This window comes from Xenopus laevis, chromosome 2L (genome assembly GCF_017654675.1).
Source record: "Xenopus laevis strain J_2021 chromosome 2L, Xenopus_laevis_v10.1, whole genome shotgun sequence".
Taxonomy (NCBI): Eukaryota; Metazoa; Chordata; class Amphibia; order Anura; family Pipidae; genus Xenopus; species Xenopus laevis.
The window spans coordinates 62,521,005-62,540,906 of record NC_054373.1 but is presented as its reverse complement, the minus strand read 5'-3'; the positions used below and the strand labels follow the sequence as shown (position 1 = coordinate 62,540,906).

Here is a 19,902-nt window from a genome sequence, read left to right as displayed (position 1 = left end):
AGACACTCTTTTCACACCATCCACGTCCACTGCCACCTCTCGTCTCAAACCTTTCTATCTTGCTGCACCTTACTTCTGGAATTCCATCCCTGAATTCCTCCATAGGGAGTGCTCTTTCAAAATCTTCAAGAAAAAACTAAGAATCTACCTTTTGGAGCACTAGAACATTAGCCTAGTCCTGTAACTATTGGACAATGCCTTTGCCTGGTGCACTATTGCCCTTCAAATCTGCAGCTCCATAAGAGCATTTACAAATAAAGTTATACATGCTTATTTCTCAGCACTTTACAGAAAGTTATTCACATTAGTCCATAAAATTAGGTCCCTATTATATCCACATGTACTATGCTTCATTTTATCAGGAACTAACTTGCCTGTATACGTTTGGAGTGTAAGAAAAAACCAGAGTACACAGAGGAAACCCACTGAAGCAAAGTGAGATTGAACCTAAATCGGAATTGGATTTACTAAGGCCAAATGGGCTCTTTCCCTTTCCTTGCCTTTTCTTCCTTTTTCTTTTTCCACCTCTACTTGTTCTGCTATGTAATGTTTAATTCAAAATGTTAAATAAAAACTTAAAAAAATACTGCTGACTGATTCCTAAACAAGTAAACGATTTCATCCATTTATCAGGCTTAAGAGCATATAATAAGGGTTACACGAGGAGAGCAAACAATTCATGCAGAGTATTAGCTGCCTCAAGGAGAAGCAGTTGAATGAGAAACAGAACAGTTCTTGCATTTATCAAGTATGTTTATAAGTAGTAGGCTGTATGTGCAAAGTTAAAAAGTTAATACATATAGCTGAATAAAAATAAGTATAACAACACACAATCTTATATCACCAATTTTTAGTCTTAAGTCTAATAACAAAGTCTAAACTTGCTCCTTTCACTGTGTCTGGATTTGCTTCTTGTCTATTCATGTCCCTGTGTGTTGATCTCACATATTTCTCCCTTTATCCACTTTCTATTTAAGCCTGTGGTACACAACACTCTGTCAGTACATTGACTCTTCCAGAGTACCCTACGCCTCTGTCTGGCTTCCTACCTATTGATCAGCCCAACCACTGACATCATCTATGGTTTGGGCAGTACCCCTCTACAATGGCCACACTACTTTCCCCAGAACCCTGCATCTGTGGACCACGAGGGTAATGAGTAGCAAGATACAAAGTCAGCAAAGACCACAGAAAAACAGTTATGAGAAAACTGCCAGGCCCCAACAACCCAGTGGATTACACTAGGCCAGGGGCCCCCAACCTTTTTTACCCATTAGCCACGTTTAAATGTAAAAAAGAGTTGGGGAGCAGCACAAGCACGAAAAAGTCCCTTGGGGTGCAAAATAAGGGCTGTGATTGGCTATTTGGTAGCCTCTATGTGGGCTGGCAATAGGCTACAATAGGCTCTACTTGGCACTACACTTAGTTGTTATGCAATTAAAACTTGCTTTCAAGCCTGGAATTCAAAAATAAGCACCTGCTTTGAGGACCCTGAGAGCAACATCCAAGGGGTTGGAGAGGAACATGTTGCTCACGAGCTACTGGTTGGGGATCACTGCACTAGGCAATAGCAAACTTGTAAATGAATAAGAAAGTTACATGAATACATGAACATAATTTATTAGATACTATAATACCTATTATAACCTGTCCAACTGTAATCTATCTTTGTACAATGATAACCTGTTATATGCATGCAAGAGAATGGATGCAACTTTGTTTTCATATTAAGTACCAACTGGAAGATGTTGGCACATAGATTATTTCCAAGGAACATGAAATTACAAGATATTTTTTGGAAGTCACAATCAGATAAAATTATTTCTGTTAATATTATTGTAGATAGATAAAATTATTTCTGTTAATATTATTGTAGATAGATACAATTATTTCTGTTAATATTATTGTAGATAGTGAGTAAGAGTTAACAAGTCTGCAAAGTTCCAGTGACTTTCTAAAAAGTTCAGATGCAGGGAATATTCTTCAGATGGTCCAGTTTATTTCACAGAAGATAAAAGCCAACATGGATGCCGCAAGAAAAGCAACAGACATAACTAAAAAAAAAAAAAAAAAAAAGAGGACAAATATAAAAATAATAAAGATAAAAATAATAAATATAAAGATAAACTGTATGGACAAAAAGTGAAGATTTTAAGGGAAGAAACCAGTTGTGACTAACACTGTCCCTGATTTACCTGTGCTAGAACCAGAACTGCTAGAGTCACCTGAAAAATAGGAAGGAGAAAAACATGCTCAGAATTCATCCACTGTACAAATCCTATACAAATATACACAATATTCTGTTAATTTTACAAGGAAATTTACTTAAATATGGATAATGGAAACAATTATGAAAGCCCTCCAGTTTGATATATATATATTCAGAGAGAGAGAGGGGAACACTCCTCATCGTAAGATGTTCACATTGACATTAAGCTCTATTTTGTGCTCATCTAATCAAAAACTTTCTGCATATTGCACAGGTTCATTCTCATGCTTTTTGCCAAAATCCAGACATTAGTTTTCAGTATTCCTTTTGTGCCACCCTCTCATGATATTCTCTCTTTATTTTTTGAATGTGTGTTTTTCAGATCGGCCTAAATAAGTACAAATTATGTTGTATGCTGTCCTCAAATGTCTGTGTATGAAAGTATATGACTAGAGGGAACCAGGCCTTGACCTTGATTTTTTGTAAGATTTTAATGCATAGCTATTTATATATGAAATATCGATTTTCATGATAAAACGTAGAAGCATGTGCAAAACCTCATCTTTCAGCAGGGCAGTTATCCTAAGCACAAAGCTACAATGATATTGTAGAGGCTCAGAGCAAAAAAGTGAATCCAATTAATTGACCCAATTAATGCTCTAATTTCGAACCAAGTGACAATCTGAGTAGGTGCACAATCATCATTAGAACAACTTAAACAACATTGAACTAGTCTGCTTGGATAAATGGGCCAGTATCACACACATTATACCCACATTATAATACACAAGTTTTATATATATGTGTATATATCTATATATATATAGATAGATATATATATATATATATATATATATATATATAGATATATATATAGATATATATATATATATAGATATATATATATATATAGATATATATATAGATATAGATATATATAGATATAGATATATATAGATATATATAGATATATATATATATATATATATATATATATATAGATATATATATATATATATATATATAGATATATATATATATATATCTATATATATAGATATATATATATATAGATATAGATATATATATATAGATATATATATATATATATATATATATATATATATATATATAGATATAGATATAGATATAGATATATATATATATATATATCTATATATATAGATATATACACATATATATAAAACTTGTGTATTATAATGTGGGTATAATGTGTACATATATATACAGGTATGGGACCTGTTATCCAGAATGCTCGGGACCTGGGGTTTTCCGGATAACAGATCTTTCTGTAATTTGGTTTTCATACCTACTAAAAAATCATGTAAACATTAAATAAACCCCATAGGCTGGTTTTGTTTCCAATAAGGATTAATTATATCTTAGTTGGGACCAAGTACAAGGTACTGCTTTATTATTACGGAGAAAAAGGAAATAATTTTTAAAGATTTGGATTATTTGAATATAATGGAGTATATGGGAGACAGCCTTTTCCCCTTTCTCCGTAATTTCTGGATAACAGGTTTCCGGATAATGGATCCCATACCAATACACACATATATATATATATATATATATGCAATGTGCAGCACTCCAAGGTTTTAAAGCATGAAACTTCAATCAGGCAAACAAAGGGTTTATTGTTTATTGATACAATAAACCCTTTATTGTATTATTATTATTAAACCTTTATTGTATTATTATTGTGTTTTCTACACAAATATCCCTGCAGAGAGTTTACCAGGTTTTAGTTGGCACATTTTTTACTTCTTGAAAAAACAGGATTAGAGGAAAAAGTAGCCACATAATAATGCATTTGACCCATAGTGCTAGGGTCATAATGCATTCTATTTTATGACACAGATTTATAGTTACCTATAAATGAGAAAGGTCCAAGTCCCAGCTGTACTGTATCTTCAATGACGGCACGGGTCTTTAAACACTGTCAGGACAGAAGTAAGTTAAAATAAGAAAATTACACAAAAAATGTAATAACATTTGTTGTGTGTTTATTGACAAAAACTGTAGGGAATGTTGGGTCATTTACTTTTCAAATTACATAGTAAATTACTCATTTTATTTAAAATAATCACCACTCTATTTATATCAACAAACTGTAATATAAAGGTAAAATCGCTACTTTTTCCATAAAGAGTAGTAAGGACATACAGAAGAGAAGGTGAAATGTGTTGTATTAGTAATTATGTCAGAGGGCTGGCCACACTCACCCCACTGCAAGTCCCTGTTGAATTTAAACACAGTCTTGCACCACAGAAGATGTATATAGTGTCATAACCCTGAATGGCAAAGGAAACCAAACTGAATCTGACTTCCTTGGTTTTTCCATTGTCGAACACCTGGATATACTGCCCCAGGTCACTTGAACATCTGTGACAAGAGAAGGATCTCATGTTAAGCGCAGTTACTTACACTAAAGTTTGTAAGGATTGTTTTCTGTTCAGTCTGCTTGGATCAAAGTTCAGTCACTGTATTAGTGGTAGAGTTTTAATCTCAATATTCTCAGGTGATGTAGACTATTCAGAATATTTTTAGGATTCCCAGAAACTATTATTTTGCCAAATTGTCCTATATATTATAAAAATATACAGTTTTAATCCAAAGTTCTAGAAGTACACTGCCTTACTTCTGTACTCCTCTGTCCAACTGTTTTCACTTCAGCTGCCCCAGATATATAATTTCTGCCTTGATGGTATGCTTGCCTATTCTCTTAATTTAGTACACAAGGCAACTTCGGGCGATTTCGTAAATACGACACTCCAGTGGGAAGGCAGTATGGGGAGATTAGTCGCCAGCAGAAGAGGAGATTTCTCGCTGGGTCCCGTCTACCACCACCCTAAAAGGTAGCAGCAGACCGAAGTAGCCAGACCCTTGGGGGAGGTTGGAACCGTTAGGGCTAGCTAGGGGATAGCAGGAGCAAGTGCGTTTGTTCCAGGAATGAAAGGTAGAGAGGGCTAGTGAGTACAGACAGCCTGTTGTCCCAACAATGAGTAGTAGTTTGGGCTCCCATAGTGGAGAGCCTATGGGAGAAGCTTGGGCATTGCACATGTGGTCGCGGTAGAGAATCGGGGGTAAGAGTTCCTTAGGCAAGGAGGCCCCTGTACAGCTAATGACACTCCTGCCAATGTGTCTTGCATGACCAGTGCCATGGAGGCTTCTGAGGGGACAACGCTGTGGTGCATGTGAGTAACTGACATTGTATGAAGAATACCCTTGTGGGCAACCGAGCCCTGGTCTGAGCTGCATGCTGTGCACTGTTACACACTGCTTAGTAATTTCAGTAAAGCATTTTAAGTGCCTTCAAAGATCTACAACTGGAATATTTTCAAGGCTTGACAAAAGGGCCTTGTATAGATTTAATGCCACTTTTTATTTACGTACTTGCTTTTCAGTTAGAAACTTTAAAGAACATGGAAATAATTATGCAGAGCATCCTACATAAGTAGAACCATTATTCACTGATGATACAAAGCCATAGGCAGAGTTTGCTTCTTAAAGCTTTTACCACACAACTGTCTGAGATATAGTGGAGTACAGAGGAGGAGAAAAATAGGCAGATTAGTGGTTAAAGGCATTGTCCACCTTTGAGTTAACTGTAAGTATGGTGTAGAGCAGTGGTCCCCAACCAGTGGCTCATGAGCAACATGTTTCTCTCAGACCCCTCAGATGTTGCTCCCAATGGCCTCAAAGCAGGTGCTTACTTTTGAATTTCTGGCTTGGAGGCACGTTTTGGTTGCATAAAAACCAGGTGTTCTGCCAAGTAGAACCTCCTGTAGGCTGCAAGTCAACATAGGGGCTATCAAATTGCCAATCACAGCACTTATTTGGCATCCCCTGGAACTTTTTTCATGCTTATGTTGCTCTCCAACTTTTTTTACATTTGAATGTGGCTCACGGGTAAAAAAGGTTGGGGACCCCTAGTGTAGAGAGTGATATTCGGAGCGAATTTGCAATTAGGTTTCATTTAATACTATTTGTGGTTTTTGAGTTATTTAGCTTTTTACTCAGTAGCTCTCCAGTTTGTAACTTATGCAATCTGGTTGCTAGGGTCCAAGTTAACCTATCAACCATGCATTGATTTGAATAAGAAGCTGGAATATGAATAGTAGGTTGGTCTAAATAGCAAGATGATTAATAAAAAGTAGCAATAACAATACAGTTGTGGCCTTATAGAGCATTTGTTTTAGATGGGATCAGTGACCCCCATTTGAAAACTGCAAAGAGCCAGAAGAAGAAGGCAAATAATTCAAAAGCGATAACAAATAAATAATAAAGACCAGTTGAAAAGTTGCTTTGAATTGGCCATTCTATAACATACTAAAATTTAACTTAAAGGTGAACCACCCATTTAATTAATTAATGTAGGGGCATTTTAGACAAGTGGTGTACCTTTCACCGAGTGATCCATTCTGTTAGGAGACATATAGCTGTTCATTCTAATTTGTGTACTGACCAAATAAATGATACTGGGTAATTAGCATATAACAATGAAAACACTATTGCGAAGCAAACCGGCTCAAATGGTATCAGACAGACTGTAAAAAATGGAACTGGTGATCTAAATAAACAGACAAAATGTATTTACATTGAGAATTGCTTATAAAATTAAAGGGGTAGGTCACCTTTAAATTAGCTTTTAGTATGATGTAGTCAGTAATGAGACAATTTATTAATTATTTTTTACTTTAGCTTTTTGTTCAACAACTGTCTAGTATAAAATTTCAGCAGCTATTGGTTGCTGGAGTCCAAGTTACTCCAGCAACCAGGCGGAGGTTTGAAAGGGGGGCTGGAGGATAAATAGGATAGGGAGTCAGTGACACCTATCTTGCCAACTTGAAAAATTAAAACCAAATTACTAAGAACTAGACATTCTATAACATATTTATGCAATGGGCTCTGCCACCTTCAGAGATACATCTGCACTTACAGAGGGATGGTAAAATAAAGGAGTAGGAAATTGTAGAGCAGGCAGCAGGCACCACAGACTAGAGTCCTGCACAGGTCTGGTCAGGCAAACCCATGCCTGATCCAGAACCACATAGCCACAGCCTGACCTGGACCCAGTGGTGTAACTATAGAGGAAACATACCTCCGCAGTTGGGGGGGGGGTGGCTGGGGAACAGTGGGGCCCAGACCTTGGGGTTGACTTCCTCTGTAGCATTAAAAAATCCCCTCCCTGGTGGTAGAAGGGGTTCCAAGTGGTGGTGGCTATGCACGCTGGGCTCTTCTGAAGATTTTGTTTTTCAGGGAGTTTGGACCGCTTCTGTTACACCACTGCCTGGAGCTGCCTACCCACTTTCTTCCAGACCTGCTACCCAACTCTACCTGCAGGGGGTTAACTTTATCCTGATCCTGGAACCATGTAATCTGGAAGTAATGTCACTGTGTATGGTGAGTAAAGTCAATCCATGATGCTGATCAACCAAGTTAGGAAAAAATATTTTATTTGTGGAGAGGGAGTGTTCCAGATTGGAGCCTGCACTCTACCTATGTAACCTTACCATCTGCACAGTCAGAGAAACCCACCACTTTGCAGGTATGGCAGCAGGTACCTGATCCTGTTAGGACTAGCACAAATAAGCAAAGGTTAGCACAGGTTAGCAATCAGGGTTGTCCAGATTTCTTACCCATTTTCAAGCAACATCACTTTTGTAGGGCTTGTACTATCATCTGTAGGGGAGGCAAAGCATGTTTCTACACGTAAAACAAAATCTGAGTCATAGAAATTTGTGGACACCCCAAAATATATGGTAGAGCCCATTGAAAGCTGTTGCTGGTCCTCTTGTTGCAGAGGCTCAGTGTATGAGGGGTTAATATATGCTGCTATGGTTGTTTCTGCTTTACTTTCTGAATTCCCAGTGTTTAGGTTGGCTGAACTGAAAAGAAAATGAAAATAAAAAGATTTCTTTAAATTGTATAATAGAAATACTAAACCCCATATGCATTAAATAGGCAATATGTTTGCCCATGGGCTGTAACCCATAGCATCTAATAACATGTTTGCTTTTAAACATATCCAGTAAATGCTACCTGGTGATTGGTTGATATGGGTTACTTCACCCGGGCAAACAGGAAGGCTGATTTATCAAAAATTTTTACTTGCCAAACATGATTGTGCGGCTATTAAAAAAACTTGAACCGTAATTGTAAAAACATGAAAAAAACAACATAAACACAGTGAACTCATACTTTACCTTTTTTCAATGGCCTGTTAAATAATTCTGTGCACAAATTTTAATATTACCCGAATTCAACCTAATTAAGAAATTATTCTTTAGCTATTATTGGTTAGTAGGTGGGGGAAATGAGCATGGGGCTACCAGAAATCCACATTACCTTTTAAAATAATGACGCTAAAAGAAATGATATAATATGTGAGACTATTCTGAGATAGGATGTCCATCGCTTTGTGTGGACTTCCATTGCTAGGCACAAACAGATGGTTGGTAGACAGTGTTGAGTAGTGTGAAATTACAGTCAATAGGCAAATAGTGACAAAGAATGGCACTTTTGCTACATAAGAAATAAATAAGAAAGAAGTATAACATTTTATGTATACCTCATGACTGGTTTGAAGACTGTTAACAGGGAACTTTGCAAGTTCAGAGCATATGTGCAAGAGAAATCAAGACTTAAATCGTTCACAGTCACAATCCCAGAATCGGAAGAAGCAGGAATGAGCAATGTGTTCCTGAATGTCACATGACTTGTGTTTTTCTGCACAAAAATATGAGAACAAAATAAAGGACTAAAAAATGTGGGGTTAAAACCTATTTAGCAGATAATGTGGAAATAAATGATCATAGACTTCCATAAAACAAATTGTAGAGAACAAATGCCTTAATCCTGAGCTTATGCTTGGAAAATCTTCATCAATGACAGAAAAGACAGAAATGAATGCTTTGATTTGATTTTTGTTTGCAATTGGCTGTTTTGCCATTATTAACAGTTAACCTGCTTGAGTGTTTTATTATATATGCAGGTGATCACAGGAAAACATATGATTGTGGAAACAACGTCACACAAGCTACAAATAGGTTGCAATTCTTTTTCTGCAATAGCATTTTTTAAAATATACTCTTAAATCAATATGTCAGTGTTCACATGAACCAAATAAGAACCCATAGTCATGAGCCTTTATATCTCAAGACAACGAAATATGAATCTGCTACATCTGAATATGCAAATTAAGGCTTAGATTCAACAAATTTTTCAATTAAAGCTTTTGTGGATGGTTCAGTATTTGGACAGTATGAGTTCAGTGCATCCTTACTAATGATATCTAAGCATGTAATGTGTAAATTTAGAAGCTTTGTGTAAAATTTCACTGAAAAATATTTTAGATTCTGCTACACTGAAAATTGGTTCCTGCTTGCTTTGTAAAAACTTTACCCAGTTTAAATTTGGCAGAATGTGTTCCTAAGATGCATATTTTTTCACCAGCAGCTAGAGTGTCAGCTATAAACATTTGTATTTACTATTTTCATTTTGGAGTTTCTACATGCCACATACTTTGGGGATCAAAACTGTTTAGTAGACTCTCTACATTCCACTTCCTTTTTTTCTTGTGCATATTGGCAATACAGTAAAACTATTGAGTAGACCCCTGGCATTCATATTTATTTTGTTATATCTTTGCACCCGAGTGCATGTGGGAGATAAAATGTTCTAAAGTGCTTTGAGTTGATTTGTCCACTAGCAAGATTTTGTTTTGCTTTTTTTTCTATTGAGGCCCCATTTTACTTAATAGCACCCCTCAGAGACCCAGGTGTCCAATGGACTAATAATAGGGGCCTCCTGAGGGGATATTTCTGCTAACTTAGTAGTAATGGGCCCCATGTTTACTGTATTTGGCCTTTCTACATAGCAAATACATGATGCATCCAAAATCCATATTAAACTCATATTTATGATGTGCAGTTAGTTAGTAACTAATGAAACATGGAAGATAAGATACTGTAAAATGTAAACTTTGGTGCAGTTTTAAGAAATGTTATAATAACAAATAAAAAAACTAACAAATACAAAAAGTATTGTAGAAGTGATACCTATATTGGCTAACAAAAAAAAAATACATTGCAAGCTTTCGGAGCACCAAGGCCCCTTCGTCAGGCAAAATACAAATGAAAGCTAGAAAGGCACAGCATATATTCTGTTAGATCAGTCAAAGGTATTCATGGACAATAAATTAGGACGTTACAGACAGATAGAGATCAAATGTAGAGATAATACAATGAAATAGGGTGGGTTGTAAATATTTACAACCCACCCTAATTCATTGTATCAGCTTTGAGGCGAAATTCAGAAATTATATATAATATGCTAAATATTGCAAGATTTTTCTTTTGGTAGTTGAAAGATTTATATTCCTACATAGAGTATTCCTACATAGAGCCCACTATTTGAGATATAATCCCTCAAGCATTTCCAGGCCAGGAAACCCTGAAGGGATTATATCTCATTTGGTTTGGGAGTGCTTGTGAATGTCAGCAATACCTGGAGTTTTTTGCTAGGATGGGAAATATCTGGGCTGAGCTTACTCTCCTTTTGCCCCCATGACCCCCTGTATGTTGTATGATAAACAACACCACAAATACTTGTAGGTTTTTGAACTATTGTAATCCATTTAGTTTTAAGGGCAGATACATACATGCCTTTACTCACCTCTATAGTGTTTACACATTTATCAATTTTGCATGGAGCTGTGAATGAGTAAACACGCTGCCCCTGCACAATGTCCTCAACAGCTTTGGTACAGTTGGGTTGCAACAGGCTTGATGCAGATGGTTTGTAGTTTAGGAATTCTAGTAAGTTCTTACCTACAGACATTGTCATATTGGAGGCTCTGCACTCAATTATTCTGGTTATATTTGTAAGTTCTGTTTATGAACAAAAAGTTTATCTTATTAATGAACATTCCATGACATTTGTTTGGTAGATTCTAATATTTGGAGCTCTGCTGTATTTACTTACTGTAGTTCCGTGATCTATAGAAAGTCTCATTAGCACTGCAGGTGGGCCTGTGGTTCACATACTTACAAACCTCATCCGACAAACAAGAGGAGAGGCAGTAAGGATCCACTGTGAAAAACAAAAAAAAAGTGAAAATATTAAATGAAGTATAAAGCAATAATCTATGTTTTGTGAAATAACACTCTATTCCTTATTTGTCCTGTTCAAGTTCATCCATTCTAATTTCTAGACCATGACTTTTGAAACCATGAATTTTATTTTTATTTTTCAGATTCAGTGTTCATTCATTTGGAATATGGAATTTTCCTTTGCAGACTCTTACCTCTTGCTTCATTTTACTGTTATGAACGGAGTCCCAAACCCAGAACTAGCTCCAAGGTCCCGTTCGCGGCTCACCCTTCCACCTATAACAACCACCTTTCGCTTAAGGAGGAGCCCTCTGCTACTCAGGTGCCGCCAGGTCTTAACATGAGAGGACCAGGGAGAAAGTTCTGAACAGGCAAGGGAACCGAACATGAATGCTGGAACAAAAAAACTAGAAGGGTGGTTAGAAACAGGCCGGGTCAATACGGAGACGCAGTACAGATTCAAGAGACAAGAGTGTAGTCGAGGTCAGAAGCCAAGTTAAACACAACAAAACGCAGTAACAAGCAGGATCTGAGAGAATAGCCAAAACACAGGCAAAGATCAGGCAGGCAGCAGACTAGAAGAGGTCAGGGACATACAGGGTCAGGAACAGATCAGAACACTTGAAAATCGCACCCAGGAACTAAGAAATTAGACCTTTACGCTGAGCAATGAATACTACACAAAGAGCCCTTTAAATGTTAAAATTTTGTACCACAGCGATGATGTCACTGTGCACCGAATAAACCAGAGAATAGCCGAGTGGTGTGAACCCGGAAGTATCACAGAAGACGGTGCACAATGAAGAAGAAGGGAGCAGGCGCGGCGGGCGTCCCAGTCGCACTCCCATTAGACCACCAGGCAAGTCTCTTACATTTACCTTATTAAAAATGCAACTTTACGTAAGTTCGATCATTCTCTCATATTTTATTTTTAAATATATTCTAGTGCATTTTTTATTTTTACAATTTGGCCCCTGCCTTGCATCTCGATCATACATACCTGTGCAACAGGCCAACTGTGGTTGCCAAGAAAGATCTGGTAAACAGCATGCTGAAGAATTCATCAGACAGGTATTGACTTCAGGAACACAGAGTTTGGTAGAATTTTTGCAGATGCACCCAGTGTCAACAGAGCAGACTCCATCACATGTGGAACAGGATAGGGGATCTTTATTAATACCTCCTGAAATATGCAAAAAATTGTCAGTATGTTTTTTATTTTGACTTATGTTACAACATTTAGGGTGTTCTCACATAATGGCGATTCAGCCTTCAGCGTACTTGCATACCAATAGACAGCTGCCAAACCAATGTTTTCTCAAACCCCCCATTGTGATAAGTCCTCAATGGCCCCCCTCCCTGCCTCCCCCCTGCACTGTCTTACCCCTGAATTCTTTCCCCTCTTGAAAATGGACCGCAAATGCAGACTGCAAATCTTTGTGGCGCATGTGCAGTTGTCGTGAACCGGAAGATTGGTCCAACTGCACATGCTCCAATATGCCGCTCACTTCACAAAGATTACCGAAGAGAAGAAGATGGCGACCCTGAGCTCCGCTGCTCTAACTCTGCATCTGCGGTCGCTATTTCTAGAGGGGAAAGAATTTAGGGGTAATACTGTGCAGGGGGAGGTGGGGAGGGGGGCCAGCGGAGGGGGCCAATGGGGATTTATCCCAATGGGGGTTTAGTTCTCCTTTAAGGGTGAGCCTACAGACAGTATTTCTATAGGTCAATGATGTGAGGCACTTTAAGCACTGACGTATTTTGAGGCATGATAAATCGAAACCATTTCATGTTTAGAAGCTGCCATGGGTTTAACAAACACACCTTAAGACTACTAGAAAATCATGTAAACATTAAATAAACCCAATAGGCTGGGTTTGGTTCCAATTAGGATTAATTATAACTTAGTTGGGATCAAGTACAAGCTACTGTTTTATTACTATAGAGAAAAATTTGTTTTTAAAAATTTGAATTCTTTTGTTATAATGGAGTCTATGAACTTTCTGGATAATGGGTTTCCGGAGAACGGATCCCATACCTGTATATGCCTTTCTTGTGTGTTGTGTGTTTGTATGTAATATGTATTGTATGGTTTGGTGCAGAAAGGGAAAGCATTGTAATTTCACCTCACTGTGTATGCTTTTGTGTATGCAGAAGAGATAGCAATAAATCAGACTTAATTTGAATTTATCACATGAAAAGCCATGGCCAAGATTTAATGTGAGACGCGATTCAATTTAGAAAAACTTATCTCACTGTTTATCACATGAAAACTCTATTGAAGTCTATGGGGAAAAAAACTGGAACTGAATTAGGAGAAAAGTTTATACTCCTCAAATTTAATCTTGTCCATGGGTTTTCACGTGATAAACCATGCGATAACTTTTTCTCCCTGAATTGAATCTGGCCCTTTGTTTCTTCTTATAAATGGTTATAATGGAATAACTGATTTTGATTAATTGGAATAATCATTAATAAACATTTTAGAGGCACTCTTTTATAATCTATTTATTAGTTAAGTGCTTATATTTTTCACACCTGTGATTTATTTGCATTTACATGTTAATGTTTCCAAAAAAATAGCAGTCCTGTCCTGAAGTGTAACAATTATTGTAACCCAAACTTTTGTACAGTAAATTACAATAATGTTACCATGGAATATTGGAAATGCATGGAACTCACCTCATACTTAAATGACACGTTGTGCTTTGTGATCTCTATTTGTTTTAAATAAAATTGATCAAACCTTCAAATTGGCATACACAAGAAACCCAAATGGCTTATCAAACATATCCAGCAAAGTCTTGCCTTGAAATGCCCAATTTGGACATATACCAGGTGCTGAGCAGGTCCTGACCAAATCAACATCCCAGTGGCTTGTGTATGGGACAAATCCTACCAGGTTCCCCATCAGTAACTGATTATGGCTTGTTAAGATATGTATTGGGTCTAAATTAATTTTCTGTTAAAGACTGTGTTGCTTTGTGTATGCAGCCTGCAGTTGATTGGACATTGGGCCATATGACTGAAATTAAAATTAAATTACATTTCTGTAAAAGACTGCATTGCTTTGTGTATGTCGTGACAAGCTGGCTGCCTACATATAATTTTGGGGAAATTAGTTATGGTAGGCAAGTAAGCGTAACACCAGGAACATAAAGATAAGGACACCACTTCTTCAGGCAAAAACACGGGTTTATTTTGGCAAACTCTTCCCAACCTAAAGTCACAGGAACACATAAGTCTGGCTTGCCTGTTCCTTCCAGAACACTATAGCTTCTAGGACCAGACAGTAAAATCCTTTAAACAGAGAAAACTTTCTCTGTTTAGTAACATCATCCTTGCAGCTTTCATCTCCTATTGGGGAGAGATTAAAGGTAAACCTGACCTTTTTACACATTTCTATGGTGATTCTACCACAAAACAGCCTGCAGTTGATTGGACATTGGGCCATATGACTGAATTGGGTAAAGTTAACCGACCGTGATCAAAAGAATGGCTCTTTACATAATCAGGAATCACAAATAGCTTATCAATGTACAACCCTATTAAACATTGCCTTTTATATTCAACATAACAGACAATAACCCATAGAAACAGAAAATATATACATTTCTTTATAAAACTTACCATAACATGAAGGGTCAGAACCTGTAGAAACAAAAAATAAAGAATATTTATAGCAACTTAAAATTTACAACAATAAATTAATAAAACACTCAGGGGCAGATTTACGTAGGGTCGAATATCGAGGGTTAATTAACCCTCGATATTCGACTGCCGAATGTAAATCCTTCGACTTCGAATATCGAAGTCGAAGGATTTAACGTAATTAGTTCGATCGAACGAAAAATTGAATCGATTCAAAGGATTTTAATCCATCGATCAAACGATTTTTCTACGACCAAAAAAACCTTAGAAAGCCTATGGGGACCTTCCCCATTGGCTAACATTGCACCTCGGTAGGTGGCGAAGTAGGGGGTCGAAGTTTTTTTTAAAGAGACAGTACTTCGACTATCTAATGGTCAAATAGTCGAACGATTTTTAGTTCGAATCGTTAGATTCTAAGTCGTAGTTGAAGATCGAAGTAGCCAATTCGATGGTCGAAGTAGCCCAAAAAAAATTCGAAATTCAGAGTTTTTTTATTCTATTCCTTCCCTCGAGCTAAGTAAATGGGCCCCTCAGTGTTTCGGTAACTGTAACAGTCTTTTATAGCAGAGATCATCAGTAACATTTAGGGCATTTGAGTGCTCTGTTAAAGGAGAAGGAAAGGATAACTACAAGTATATCTCTATATGTTAGCCATATGATGTATAGTAACATACCCCTAGTGCTGTTCTTCGGTCAGTAGAATTGCTACAATCTGGACTATCTGTATATCAATTGCTCTGTTTCCTTTCCTTTTTTGGAAGCTCTGCCCTGGGAAAATCGCATGCATGTTGCTCTCCACAGCCATCTTTGAACTTTTTTCCCCCCTCGCATCTCCTGTTATGCGATCCTTTGTACGTGCACTATCTAACAGTGCTTGGGAGGAAGTGACAACAAGCAGCTTAAAAATGGCGGCTGTGATCTACACAGAAGGAGCAGAGCATCAACCGGGTATATGTCCAGTGAGCTTGTGAATAGTTAAAAAAGAGTTTAGCTGTTCAGTTGGGAGAGCCTAAATAATATATGGGAGCTGCCTTTCCTTCTTCTTTAATAAACAGGTGCATAACACCTAAGCCTTTACTTGAATGGAACAGGTGGAACAAAGTCTCATGGTGTCTGGCGACACCATAAGCACATACAAACTTGACACCAGAGCACATAGAAACCCCATTTTGTTTTGGTTTTGAAGCAGTTGAGGTAAAGAGAAGGTAACACTAATTTAAAAAAACAGTTCTACCCTGAACTAATACTAGCTCTATCCTGCAGAAAGTTTATTATTTGAAATACTTTTTTTAAAATACTGTGCTAAAAAAACAGAAGTCAACTGTTGCGGCTGTACAGAGGATTTTCCATCCTATTAGAATGATTGATCTCTGTCAAACGTCCATTGTACTTTAACTTGGCGCCGTATGCAAATTAGGCATCTCTAGCGTAACTTCGCTTTGCTTGACGAATTAACACTAGCGCAACTTCGCAACTGTTCGTCTCCCTGAGCGCAACTTCGGATTTTAGTGAATTAGCGGTGCCCTGGCAAAACTTCACCTGGGGAAATGCGGCAAAGTGTGGCGAAGCCGTCGCTAGCGCATTTTCGCTGCTTAGTGAATTTGCCCCTATATCTCTGCATGAATTTGAAACCATAAAGGAGAATAAAAGCTTTAAAAAGTAGTGTAGGAAATGCTACATATTAGGCCAGATTCAGTTAGATGAGAAAGGCTTATTTCCTAATTCAGTTCCATAGAGCCAGATGCAATTCAGTAGAAAAACTTATTTCACTGTTTATCACATGAAAACTCTATTGAAGTCAATAGAGAAAAACTGAATTGGAATTTGAAGAAAAATATTATCTCCTCAAATTGAATCTTGTCCGCGAGTTTTCATGTGAAAAGCCATAAAATAATGTTTTCTGGTGGTATGGGCACCTACTAACAGTAGTGCTGCTAAAAAGAATGGATAGAAAGAAGAATACATATATGAGTTTATGGAGCACCCCTTTCCAGCCACATAGGGTCTATCAGGCTTCTCTGTTGAAAGACCTTTGTTGAGGTCGAAACCTCAGTCTCCAAATGAAAACTAAAAAAAATAAGACTTGTGACATGCAGATTTCTACTTTAACGTTTATTAACCTTCCTTGATGAACTGCACCCAGGCGCAGTTATAATTTATACGTGAGTGCCGGCCAGGGGTGCTTTGGCCAATGAGGCGAGTTGTCGCCTCAGGCAGCAGCACCCCACTAGGTACCAGGGGCGGCAAAAATGATGCTCCTGGTACTTTAAGAGACAAATTTCCGGTTTTCAAACTGGAAATTTAGTTCCTCTAGCGCAGAGAGCCTTACTGCGCTCTCTGCGCTAGAGGAGCCGAATTTCCAGTACTGCCCTCGCGGACCCCCCTCAGGCACAAAAAAGGTAAACGGAGGGGGAGGGGCAGCAGCAACTGCTGCTGCCTCAGGCAGCAGAGGGGCCAGGATCGCCCCTAGTGCCGGCATCCTTATGTGTTTTATTTATATATATACATATATATTGTATATCTATAAATCACAGTTTAGAGCTGATTTGGAATTTACATGGCAACTCAAAAACCAGCATAATTAGCATTAGACTTTAATAATTAGCCGCAGCTGATATGACAGGCAAACATCTTTTTCTGCTTGATAAATTGCAATGACCCATAAGCTTAGCTTCTCAATGGCTGCTCAGAGCCCACTGATCATGTGCAATGTCACTGACACTCCTGTGGCATCTCTGAAAGCCTGGATCATTACTGTTATAGAGATGTTAAAAATTTAGGCTGGTGCATTAAAGCAATATACAGTAGATACATTCCTATGATAATCCATAGGAAGGTGTCAATATTACTAAAGTTGCAACACCTGAATATTTTTAGCCAAAAGTCCCCCAAAGCCTTCCCCAGCCCAGTGATACTTACCTGAGCTGATAATCCGACATGGCTAAAGGCTCCTCTGCAGTCACTTCAGTCATGCTGGGCTGCGATCCTTCTACAGGCTTATTACAATTTAAAACAGTGCTCCAGTCTACAGCATAATCGACATTGCAGTGTGACTAACGCAACTGCAGAGTAGCCCTTAGCCATGTCAGTGTTGGCTCAGGTATCGTTAGGGTTGGCACCTTTAAAAAAAAAAATACCGGCCAGTGGTGGGGGCGGATAATAAAGAGGTGGGCCGTGACGCAAAGGGGGGGCAGAGCCACAGGGTAGCTCAACAAAAGGGACGGAGCCACATCGCAGAAGCCAAAGGAAATGTAAGTTTTTACTGGAGAGCAAGGGCGTTTGTAAAGGGTATTACAAATTACCGGCAGCTACATTGCCGGTAAATTTGTAATACCGGCCCCCGGCCCTGGCAGGCGTTTTACCGGCTAGGCCGGTAAAATACCGGCCGGGTGGCAACCCTAGGTATCGTTGGTTTGGGGTAGGCTTTTGGCCAAAAATATTTAGGTGCTGCAAATCTTGAGTAATATCGACAAGTTCCTATGGATATTTATAGAACCGCTTTAAGTTCAGTATATAAAATATGCCATTTTTAGTTACTGTATATACAGGCAGTCCCCAGGTTATGTATGAGATAGGGTCTGTAGGTTTGTTCTTAAGTTGAATTGTATGTGAGTTGAAACATATACATTTACTTATTAAATGCAACAAGACAGATGTTTGTCTTAAGATAGTATTTATTTTTATCTTTCTGTGCATATGTATTTTTACCTTTCTGTGCTCTGCAGTAGACAACACATGCCAGAGGGGATTGGGACAGGGAATTTATTAAAGCTAAATGCTAATAAAGGCCAAGCAAACCAAAGTACATTACTGGTATAGCCTCTGTTTGTAAGTATGAGTTGTATGTAACTTGAGGATTCGCTGTATTTGCCTTTAGGATTTAGTACTCCTTTCAAAGGATTTATGTTGACAATTCGTAAAATAAATATCAGCAAAAAACATTAAAATATACAATTCTAAGACAAATGTTAATTAGAAAAGCAAATGAAATTGAAACAATGTAAAGATATATATTTGCATACAAGATGTTATATTATTTCTACTTTGGTAGTAGACAGAAAGCTTAAAGAAATGAGACATTTGAGAAAATTCATGAGGAAAGCAATAGAAGCATAGAAATGACTAAATCCAAGCTGGATACGTACCTGCACCTGCTAGTACAGCCAGTAACACTGCAGTGCCCAGCAGCCACATCTTTAGGTGAAGTGAGTCTGGTACAACCGAAGTGACAGAACTTGTAGGACATTCTATGATGGGGAGGGGCCTGAGCATTTCAAAGCCTGTCACTTTGACATGTTTTTTTTAAACAATTTGAAATGTTGTAACATTTTACTGACGGAGGTTTGTGCAGCAAGTAAATAAATCATCGGCATCCGGGGGGGGGGGGGTGGTAAAGTCATCAATCAAAACCAACCTGACTAAGGGGCAGATTTATTAAGGGTCGAATTTCGAGTTGATCGAAGTTATTTTCATGAACTCGAAATTCTAATAAAAAGACCAACCGAAATTTATAAAAAAAAATAATTTTTTTTACTTCGAGTGAATAGGTTGTATTCGACTTTTAATTGAATTCAGATCGTATTCGATAATAATGACCAACCGAAATAATGTCAAAGTTTTTTTTGGTCGAATAGGTCAGTCTTCGATTCAATAGGTCCATATTCTGAATTTGAATTGTACGAATCACAGGTATAGCGCATTCGATCAAATTCGATAAATTTCGATATTTGAGTTTTCAAATTTTTAAGGGGCAGATTTATCAAAGGTCGAGGTGAATTTTCGAATGAAAAAAATTAGAATTTCGAGCTATTTTTGTGTACCTCGACTAGGGAATAGACCCAATTTGATTTGAATTTGAAAAAAAAATCTGTACTGTCGCTTTAAAAATTTGACTTAGACCAT

The 19,902-nt window shown here is 37.7% G+C and overlaps 1 protein-coding gene across 1 annotated transcript; it reads right to left on the bottom strand.

The window, feature by feature from the left end:
- Positions 1 to 735: 735 nt before the first annotated feature.
- On the bottom strand, positions 736 to 19,224 carry LOC108708112 (pancreatic secretory granule membrane major glycoprotein GP2). Its single transcript, XM_018246458.2, has 11 exons — positions 19,146 to 19,224; positions 14,980 to 15,000; positions 12,350 to 12,532; positions 11,222 to 11,329; positions 10,913 to 11,127; positions 8,808 to 8,965; positions 7,876 to 8,124; positions 4,459 to 4,618; positions 4,106 to 4,172; positions 2,196 to 2,225; positions 736 to 2,054 (listed from the first exon to the last, which is right to left on the bottom strand). The coding sequence occupies exons 1-11, from the start codon at positions 19,192 to 19,194 to the stop codon at positions 1,984 to 1,986; spliced, it is 1,311 nt and encodes a 436-aa protein (XP_018101947.2). The 5' UTR covers positions 19,195 to 19,224; the 3' UTR covers positions 736 to 1,983.
- Positions 19,225 to 19,902: the final 678 nt, after the last annotated feature.

Bases quoted from the DNA above. Each gene is read 5' to 3' on its own strand.
- LOC108708112 (XM_018246458.2), bottom strand. From the start codon at position 19,194: ATGTGGCTGCTGGGCACTGCAGTGTTACTGGCTGTACTAGCAGGTGCA. The intron at 15,001-19,145 runs GTACGTATCCAG...TTGTTTCTACAG, and splicing joins GGCTGTACTAGCAGGTGCAG to GTTCTGACCCTTCATGTTAT. The intron at 8,966-10,912 runs GTGAGTAAAGGC...ATTTTTGTGCAG, and splicing joins AATGTGTAAACACTATAGAG to AAAAACACAAGTCATGTGAC.